Raw genomic sequence first — 10,848 nt, 5'->3', positions numbered from 1 at the left:
GCAAAGCAATAAAGCCTTTAAATACTTAGTATACCTCTTACCCGCTCTTACCTCTTTCTCTAATAAATACAAATGCACATACTATACCTACTAGCTTACTAAGTATTAAATTGGCAATTCTTATAAATTTGTGAATACTGAATGCGTCCGAATGCTGTCAAAGACAAAGAGGGAGAGACATTGTGTCACTTTGTAGTCTGTCAAAATAATTGTCAGCTGTTGTCACTCATGTCAGCTTACAGCTATCAAAATTATATGAGTTGTTGAGGTTTTCAAGAAGTGAACTAAAATATAGGTGTGTTTTCTGTGAAATTTTAATCAGACTGTGTGAAAAGACTTCAGAAGAAATAGAGAGACTCATTTCAATGCATAACTAAAAAGAAAATATTCAATGGTCCTGTATAAATGAAGACTCATCGCAAATTATCAACAGTCGGCATCATGAGGAAATATTACCAACTAATCCTGTTTGTGGTTTGTTTTCTCAGCATAGTGACTCTGCTTATGTACCGTCATGAATATTATAAACTGCGATATGTGCTAGAAGTATTAAATATATTCGGAAAACCCGGTTTATCTGAGATTGAGTTCTGCGGTCCCGGTTTCAATGCTACGATGCTGTCAGAGATATTGAGGAATTCGTCAATGGAAGTGAAGGAGACGCCGCCTTTATTTCAGGAGATCGATGAAAATTTCTATTCCTATTCGTCATTCCTGCGGTCTTACCAAAAGTATGAAGAGCTTACCCCACAACACGCTCACGTTGTTGACACAATCGTTATAGGAAAAGCGCATGTATCACCAAACTTTAGATGCTATATTTGGCTGGAGAACGAATCGAAACCAAAATCTGGCAGGTTCACCTACAAAATTGTGTCTGAGCCCATAAATAATTTTAGACTGTATGTCTTTGAATGCTCAATGAATAAAAACTTTGGTAAGCCGAAAGGAGTAAGTTTTTTCATAAACGATTATAATATTAACCCTATACATGCACCAATAAACAGATTAATTCAAGTTAATACCAAAAGAAAAGTGCGAGAAAGAAGTAACATTAGGTTTGTCAATACTGTTGTTCCAGCTATCTGTGTTATCCCAAATCAAATACCTATTGTATCCAGAGATGCATTTATAGAGTTCTTAGTCTTTCACCACATGGTAGGTGTCGACTATTTCACAATCTATGACAGCATGATATCTGAAGACGTGATAAGGCGACTAAATCTTTTCCCAAACGATATTACTCAATGGAACATTCAATTCTATCCATTGAACTACCCTTTTATTTTCTCTAAGTCATACGACATTGTGCGAAATGCTATTGAATTGGACTGCTTATTCAGGCACTTTAGATTTGATAAGGAGGAAGTGAATAAAGTCAGTCATGTTGCAGTTTTATCGTGGGATGAATTTCTAGTACCAAGAGTTCATACATCTCTCCAGGCTTTATTAAGAGACTATGATCCTATGCTAACAATAAGATCTTCAAAGGTCGAAAGCCTTATATTCTGTTTGAATCAAAATGATGATGACAATATAGATATGGGTTACCCGGACATAATGAAAAAAACACATTATTACAATGTTCCAATAGAAAAAACACAGATTGTCATACGGAATTTGGATACTATGATATCTTTTGAGGACATTTTCAATATAACAACAAATGTAAAGAGCATAACATTGGATATGCTAGCTACCCATAAATATATGACTTGCAGCGATCCTAAGAAATTTAACATAAATGGTTACAATGAGAGTGAAATGCAGATATTCCAACACAAATTCGAAGGTGCCATGATGAAATTTAGCGATAGATTAGTTAGCGATAAAATATACAGATTGTATACGTCAGGACAAATCTGGGAGAAGAATAACAATGACAATGTTAGAGATATGTTGTAGATATATTGGTTGTATTATTACTTTTAAGATACAAGGACCCAATGAGCAGCTATGCCTGATAACTCTTAATTGTTAATCATTCTTAGTTATTTAATCATATTAAAATTATTTAAAATATATCATTTTTGTTACTAATAGATTTTTTACAGGAAGCATAGCACTTGGAATAAAATTGATTACTTGTTTTTAGAAATTTATAAAACTATAAAACTCCCATTATAGAAAAATAAGGACTAGTTGATTCTTCCAAAAGTGATTTTAATCAGCATTTATAGTTAAATATAGGGATGTAACGATACCGATACCGATACCGATATATCGGCCGATATAATCGGCAAGCCGATATATCGGTATCGCCGATAATAAATCAACCGATACCGATATTTTTTTATTAAATTCTTTCTTTTCTTTTATGTTTTTGCATTGTATTCATTCATATTGTTTTATTTCTGTTTCTGTAATAGTGTTAAGGAAGAGCGGAACCTCCTGACACAAGCATTTTATTTGCTTACTAGGAGTGTTCCAATCACAAATTTGTTTATGTAAAGGGAAGAAATGAATAATTTTGAATTTTTTTAATTTTTAACGTGATAACGTTTTTAAAATCGTTTTAGTCGGGTGACATGTTCATAAACTTGTGTCACATCAAAACCTCACGAGCGCGATCGCAGGTATAACGAGAGAGAGACGGACCGATATCCCGTTTCATCTCGAGCGCTGCCACTGCATTATGTTATCACGTAAACATCTCGATCGTAAACCTACTTTACAAACAACCAATTTTTTTTATATCAAAAAATTCAAAAACCCGCGCCCAATGAACGATGCGGGAGGCCGCCCGCGCGTGCGCACTTTGTTTTCTGAAAAAACTCTACCAATAGTAAACTTTTATTAGGTACTGATTGTATGTGTATTACTTAAAGTTTAACTGACTTTGTAAAATAATAATACTAAAATAAATGGTTTTGTTGTTTTTTGATTTGGCATTTTTATTTAAAAGAATACGATTAACAGTTGTCTCTGTTAAATGTTGGTAACTTTTTATGCATAATTCACTATTTATTTTTCTACCAAGCCATCGATATCGGTATCGGTATCGGTATCGCCGATACATTACTACAAATATCGGTATCGGTATCGTATCGGCAAAAACATGTATCGTTACATCCCTAGTTAAATAGTTCCGTAAAATAATAATTTTTCTTGCACTGTATGTTAGCTTAGTATTAGAATAGAATGTGCCTTTTACGAGAATTATTATTACTTAATACTCTTGCTTGAATATTATGAGACTGCTTTCTATTGGTATCAAAACAATGAATTTGATGTGCTATTGTGTTAAGAAAATCGTGATATAATCATGAGTTTTATTAACCACAAATTAAATTAAAATGGTGTAAGAGAAAGGAAATAAAAGTCGGAACTGAATGTGTTTGCTATGAACATAAAGAAAGATAGTGACAACCAAGAAGCTTATATCTAAAACACTGGAGATTTCAGTATGTACATTAATTTGTCACAAGAAAATATGGCCTTGAATGACGCCTGTATGTGTATTAGATATAAGCTTGGATATAAGCTTCTTGGTGACAACTTGTTACATCATAATACGTCAATTAGGAACACAGCCAGTTAGTCCAAAAATTGTTAAACCAATAATGTTGAGTTGAAAAGGTTAATTTAAAAAATTGATAACATGATCTCATTTCATTGTAACATCCATTTTCAAACATCAAATTTTCACTTTTAATTTAAAAACGTTTACGTTCACGTTTTATTTTAAAAAATTTATTATGGCCATTTTACTCATAAGGTTAAGTACTTTCGATATCAGTTTAAAGTTTTTTGATATCTGCAATAGTTACGGAATAATCGCCTGTGCACACTTAACGATTACACCCTGTATATTCAATTTACTCGAACATCCCGTCATTTTCTCTTGATGTGAGTATGAAGAGTTGAAAACATTAATTTAGCATTATTACTTTCAAAAAGGACTGAGTAAAATATCCTAAAACAATACCATATCGAATTTAAAATAAAATTCGTAGTTATATCTATTTGATAATTATTCACGGTAAAGATAGTATACAGTACTATGTTAAGAATTAAAATGCACCATGTACCTAGCCTGTAAGCAGTAAGATATCACATAATCTAGTCCTAAGAGTTGTCGAAATGTTGTTTAGTGCTTTTTGTTATTGAAACAATAAAGTTCGTTTTATATTTAACACGTTTTATTATTACACCTCCCTTTTTCTATTATTGCACACCACAAAGTAATTTAATACAAATAATGTCAAGGAAAATTTATGTAATAAATTTTTATATGGCATACACAGTAATCACTTCTCAATGTATATTATATGCTATATTATTAAGCTATTGCATAGCTTCTATCGCGGGCCTTAAGCGCGGGGACCGAATCTAGAAATTGCGTTACGAAAAACCTCACGGTCTCCACTCCGACGGGCGCAGAGGTGTGGCTTGAAGGCATAGCATGCAATAGCTTTACCGCGGTAGTGCCCGAGTGCCACACGTCCTTTTTTTCTGAAAAGTTATATATATGTATGGTGCGTCAATAACTACCAATTTTACTGAAGACTATGTTACCTACTGATTTCTTGCAAAGAAGTTTATCTCATGAAAATAACTTACTAAATCACAGTCGCTTCGATCATACATTGTTTTTGTGCTGTGTGTGCAGTATGTGGACTTTAAAAGAAAGAAATAGGAAAGATGTAAATAAAAGACAATCATAATTCTAAGTAAATGTTTATTTCATTCATCTATTCTAAATACATACGGGCAAAGCCCTCACAGATCATGACAAATAAATTGGAAGTGAAATGATACGTTAACAATAATTAAATCTATACAAAATTGTAATATCAATCGATTGCTAAGGAATAAGTGAGCACAATTGAGCAATACATGACAGTATTGTCGTTGCCACAGATAAAAAATAAATTTTGGAGGGAATACGTAGTAGGTTCGAAATAAATATTCAATTAAAGCTTACATATCCATTAAATATTGCCACGAAACTTAATTCCTTAAACCTAAGTAAGTAATGTCTCACTAAATATAATATTAACCTACAAAATTAAACGTCAAAATACTGTGATTCTCCCGATGACAAAATATTTGACTATTGACTTATCTTGATCTAATTATAACTAAAATACTCTAAACAAAAAAGGTTGATACAGACGAACGTGTAGAAATAACTCAAATTGATTTTGTACTGTCTTATGTGACATAAAATGCCTTCATTATCACAAACATATAGTTGCTTATGGATGTTGGAAAAAAAATCTTATTAGTATTCATTGAAGGGACCGTAAATTATACTAGAAAATATAATATCTTCAAGATTATCTTTTAAGAAATATATATCCCTTAGCTTGTTACCAATCCTCGATTCCCTCATCTACCCAAAAATATACTCTCTCACATTTAAATGCAATATTTATTATGCTTAATAATTTTATACACTATAATAAACTTTCAAGAACAAAATACATAAATGCATTACAATTATAACTATTTTATTTATTGCCATATACGAAGATATAATTGCTTGTAATATATTTATAATTTTGCAAAAAATATGTATCTTTTAACAGACGTTTAATCCGAAATACGTTTTTTTATTACATCGGAAAAATAGATTTTATTTATTGTCATGATGTTAACATTTCATTCATCATACGATACTATTAACTTGTACAAAGTTTGCAACAAGTTAGTCAGTATGAAAACAAAGCAAGAGATGTTAGGTGTCATTGCATTAGAGTTACCTAAGTGTCATTATCCCATATTAAAATATATCTACCTAATATTCAAACATCAACATTCATATATATACAGAGAAAGTGTCCCGAAAAAGACAATAGTTTTAAAATATCACCTCTTCAAAAGACCTAATAGTAAAAAGGATTACAGTAAATGCACGAAAAATAGTTACATAGTCTTGTAGGTTCATGTAACAACAATATACTAAGTGAGCTAAACAAGCGCCATTTGCACATAACCTAAAAACTTTGACACTTACGTTTTGGCGCCATTTTTTCCGTCACTTGTCATTTAAAAAAATGTGATTTTTTATTAATCTGTATTCGTTCTGTTTTTTAATTATGTGCAAACGCGTAATAAATGCATAAGACTAGCAATTGTATGTTATAATCCATACAATTTATACGAGCCAATTCCTTATTAGTCTGGTCCTTGTGATTAATTAGAAATCATAGGGCAATCACACACTTAACATGCAATTGCCAATCTCATTTAGAATCTCGTAACTTGAAACGTGGATAACATTTAATTTTTAATAACATATGTACATAGATAACATGGTGAAATTATCGGTACGAGCGTTGAGTTTAGTAACAGTATTTCAAAACTATTTTATTCTTCGTTAGAGAAAGAATTAGACATGGTCAAGTTGGCTACTTTGTTGACGACCATCAAAGCAAATTTAAATTTTAGTTAATCAATAAGACTATTTTTGAGCATTAAATTATCATATATCGAGGAATGTACAGTTGCGTTTATTGATAATGTGCATTGAATAGCTAATATAACTTTAATAGTTCGATGAATTAATTTAACCTGTTTTAGACAAGAATTCTGTGGCGAAAATGCCATGCACTGGTTGGCTAAAATTTCTCACATTAGTTGGCTAAAATTTCTTACATTAATTGGATAAATTTTCTGACATTACCAAGTTGGTTAAAATTTTTCACATTAGTTGGCTAAAATTCCTCAAATTGGCTAAAAATTACAAGTACCCACCGCTCGTACCGACAGTTCCAATAAGAAATAGCTACATAACAAATGTGTTTTTTATTAACGAAGAAATTAGCAGTTTGCGTATTTCCACATTTGATAAATGTATAAATATATTCATGAATTTAAATTATAATTCACATCAAGCTAACATTGATTTTAATTTAATAGAAATATATTTTTAACTATAAACTGTTTTAAAAGGCCATGAAAATTATTAAGGTAGTATTAAGCTCATAAATATATTTATTAGAATATCTGTGAAAAATATGTAATTTAAATATTGTGATCTATTTAAAAATATAGCTCTGTTCACTCAATTCTCAGGAAAACGTGCAATAATTGTATCTAAATATCAGTATATTATATGATTATTTAAGTAATTTTCAGATAAAAAGGTGAAGTAATAACGTTAAAATGTGATAAAATTGGAATATAGTAAAAAACGAAGATATGGTCAATTTGTACCGAACATTATTATTATTAAATAAAATGCAATTTGGCAATTTACTACTGAAGTATTTACCTAACTCCGTATTTTAATTCGGTCATATAATTTATTGATTATTTTAACTTATTATTATATTCTACGTCAAACTTCATTCAACAAGTATTTATTTACAAGTTAAAACATGTTGTAACAATAACTTCTACGCTAAATGTTAGACACATCTAAATTAATTTATAACAAGAGTCGTTATTCGATTTTCGTCCTTATCATGTATGTTATAAAGATTACTTTTCATTCTCATGATTTCTTATAATTTATTTTCAGTAAAATGTCTCGTTAAAGTTTGAGCTGCCGATTCGATTATAAGTATAATTAAAAAATTAAAAAGCTGCCAAACATTTTCCCGCCTTTTATCGCGACCATAGATTAAAAATAGTTGCAGGTCGATCACAGAATTATTAATACACATTAAATTTATAATTTTATAAAGAAAAAAGAAAAAAATACTTTCAAGAGATCAACAAGGAATGTTTGAGATATCAAGAATAAAATTAATTGATTTGTGTAACGTCATGTAAAGAATCTAGAGAAATATTATTTGTCTCTTTCTTTCGTTTTAAGTTGTATGAGATGGCATTATCCCATATCTTTCAATAACTATACTTTGCATGTTGTATGCCTATGTAATTATTTTTTACTTATAAAGAAAAAAATGTCTTTGACCGTATTTTTAGAATATCTCTAATAATTTGGACACGTGAGCCCAAACTCAATATTGAGCAGTAACTAAAAGTTATTACTTGAAATTAAGTCCTTTCGACACGCTATATTATATAATAGTAAGTGTTTTACGCCTAATTTTCGCAATGAAACTGACACTAAGTTATGAAGTTAAGTGCTTTGCGCTTAATCCACATACGGAAAGCATCGTAGTCTGAAATATTCAAGTATTTATCGAGCATAATATACTGAGAAGAAAATAAGAATCACATTTTTACATTTTAGCAACATTGACTAAAATTTACTTATCCACAATAAAAAATTGAAAACAATTTTTTAAGCTTTATTCAACAAAAACTGTTAGCTTTTGGTATGGTTTTGGTTTGGTATGGTCATTAATTGTTTATTTCTTACTATTGCAACATTTATTGCTTTTAATTCTTTATTAAATAGATTTTCAAACCTAACAATACAATTTAATGTAACTGGCAATCCTTATTTCCTTTCCAATACATTTAGGGTCACATTTATTTCCAGTATGCATAATACGAATTAGTACTAAATCTCATATTTATTATTTAGTACTTTAACATGTTTTTTTGACCATTTTTAACCATTTTTAGTAGTACACTATTTAGTATATCCCAGTCTATATACTAAAACAATCGACATCCTCAGGATCTTGTATTACTATTTCTTATTTCGGTGTGTCAGAAATATATGACCTCCTCCTCTGGGGTGATTTGTGGGGGAATTTGTGGGATTTGGGGTATTTGTGTGGGAGTGGGGGGGATTTGTTGGGGGTTGGAGAGGGGAGGGTCGGGGGAACGGACTCGGAACTTGTCCGGCAGCTTGGGGTATGTGTTCGTTCTGAAACAAGGGAAAATTATATTACTAATGTAATCTGTTAATCTATTTTAGATTGATTATATCAAAATATGAGACAAATAATTATACAATAGAATATAGAGATTATACAGAGGGCTATACTGAAACTGGTTTAAAAGACTATTTTGCAAATGTCTTCTATGGTCCTATTTTCTTAAAGCATTCATGATTCAATAAACAGAAAGTTTGGTTTGCTTTTGCAAATAATAAGGTAATGTTTAAAATCTATACTTAATATTATAAAGGCTGAAGAATTTGTTTGTTTGTTTGTACGCGCTAATCTCAAGGTCCGATTTGAAAAATTCTTTCAGTGTTGGATAGTCCATTTATCGAAGAAGGCTATAGGCTATATATCATCACGCTAAGACCAACAGAAGCGGAGCCATGCGGGTGAAACCACGGAGCGCAGCTAGTTGTACATAAATTTTACTACTTATGGCAAATAATACCTTACAACACAAGTTTATGAAAAATGCTCAAACGTTTCGTTCGTCGTGTTTCCAATTAATAATTGATATAATCATTTTATTCTAAACTTTATATTTTTATTTTTTACCATAAAATGTGTTATATTTACCTTGTAGCCTTATTATTAGCGGGCTGTTGTGAAGGCATCTGCGCCGGCGAGCTTCCCGTACGAGTGTGTTGTATTACTAGACCTTGGTTGTGCTGAAAATTTTATTAGTTTTATTAAAATCTTAATAAATAAAGCAGTATATCGATTTTCCTATATGTTATTAACATATGGTTATCTAGTCGTTTACAACGTTATTGGCGATTTATTGAATATAACTATATTTCTCACAAAATATTAGAGTATTAAACGTGGTCAAGAAAGAAAGACATTTTTTATTGAAGCTCATGTCTTAAGTTTAACGTAAGAGCCTTGTAAATAAAAATATCTATTAAATAAATGAGTGATAGAACTTTTATTTGCGCAATATTTTACATAGCATTTGAAAAAAATGCCACTTTACCAGCTTTTATATTAATTTTATATTAATAGTTACCAAAAAATTAGCAAAACAATCATGCATATTTTTGTAAAAGACGAATTGATTATTTCCTAAACAGGCAAGAAATCCAATGAGTTTCTTTAATCAAACTAAACACAAAACGGCAAAATATGCAAATTTTATGACCAAAATTATTATAAATCAAAATCCTCTCCTCACACAACAATAATAAAACACCGCTCGAACCAAAAAAGCGTGCCACAAAAGCTGAACAGATAAAATGGTTGTATTTAAAATAAAATAAAAAGCTATAAAAATAATATACACCATCTACTGCAACATATTTTATACAATTTCGAAAATAAAATACACCAATACAATAATTTACTATTACTTACTTACAGAAATAAAAATACTTTTCCTAAAAAACATTAGGGTACTCGACGTCCTGAAAAACCAACCATTTGATCTGTTTATAACTATTAAATGAAATCATGACAATGGGATAATACCAAAATACCTGGTAAAAAGTATAATTTTTCGATGTCAAAATGACCATAACATTTATTTTAATGAATTTGTAATGAAAAATCATGTACATATTTTAATAAAATACATATGATGGAATTATTTAATTATTTATAACTACAAAAATATAACGAAAAACTTTCAGAGAATTCGTAGTCATGCTAAAAATGTCTCTACTCATGTCACTCATGTCGAATGTCTATACCTAAAACCAGAGGCGGCTCGTGACAAAATTTTATGGGTGTTCACTTGAAATAAAACACTGAAAATACATGGTGTAAAGCAGTACATTTATCAATAAAATTACTTATAAAGGAAATACATACGTCTTTCTTTTTGGTGTGCAAAAATATCTATAACTTAAAGCGACAAGACATTCGTAAATGTCTGTTGTTGCTTTCATCACAACCACACAACCACGGTGTTTTCACATAATATTGTTCGGATTTAAACACACGCGTATATGTTTTCGTTTTTGTCGTACATTTTTGCGTAAGGTCAAGTTCAGGCCGTGGCAGTCCCTTAGCTTTCAATTCGAGCCGAATTTGTAACGTTTTAACACACTTTTAAACGCCACATTATAATTATTGTTCATTTTCACACTCACAA

General features: G+C 30.4%; 2 protein-coding genes across 3 annotated transcripts in view; one reads left to right on the top strand and one right to left on the bottom strand.

Annotated features, from left to right (window-relative positions):
* The first annotated feature begins 217 nt into the window (after positions 1 to 217).
* LOC149478446 (uncharacterized) lies at positions 218 to 2,181 on the top strand. The gene has a single exon (XM_089709340.1). It carries the CDS (start codon positions 406 to 408, stop codon positions 1,903 to 1,905), a length of 1,500 nt encoding a protein of 499 aa, XP_089565466.1. The 5' UTR covers positions 218 to 405; the 3' UTR covers positions 1,906 to 2,181.
* A 2,483-nt stretch (positions 2,182 to 4,664) lies between these two features.
* The window catches only part of cyst (rho guanine nucleotide exchange factor 18 cysts), a 63,557-nt gene continuing 57,373 nt past the window's right edge, over positions 4,665 to 10,848 (bottom strand). For both annotated transcript variants that reach the window (XM_089709444.1, XM_089709445.1), the window contains 2 exons: positions 9,333 to 9,424; positions 4,665 to 8,737 (listed from right to left, as the gene is read on the bottom strand). In XM_089709444.1, the coding sequence (XP_089565570.1) occupies positions 8,578 to 8,737; positions 9,333 to 9,424 (252 nt within the window). In that variant the 3' untranslated portion in view covers positions 4,665 to 8,577. The remainder of the gene's footprint in view (positions 8,738 to 9,332; positions 9,425 to 10,848) is intronic.

The sequence above is a fragment of the Colias philodice genome, chromosome 22, assembly GCF_061535455.1.
Source record: "Colias philodice isolate Cphi_HAF_F1 chromosome 22, ilColPhil1 Martin Lab GWU primary, whole genome shotgun sequence".
NCBI lineage: Eukaryota > Metazoa > Arthropoda > Insecta > Lepidoptera > Pieridae > Colias > Colias philodice.
The sequence above is the reverse complement of the archived record's forward strand: the minus strand, read 5'-3'. Positions and strand labels throughout refer to the sequence as shown.

What these genes read in the sequence shown, in the direction of transcription:
- LOC149478446 (XM_089709340.1), top strand. Translation starts at nt 406, where the DNA reads ATGAAGACTCATCGCAAATTATCAACAGTCGGCATCATGAGGAAATAT.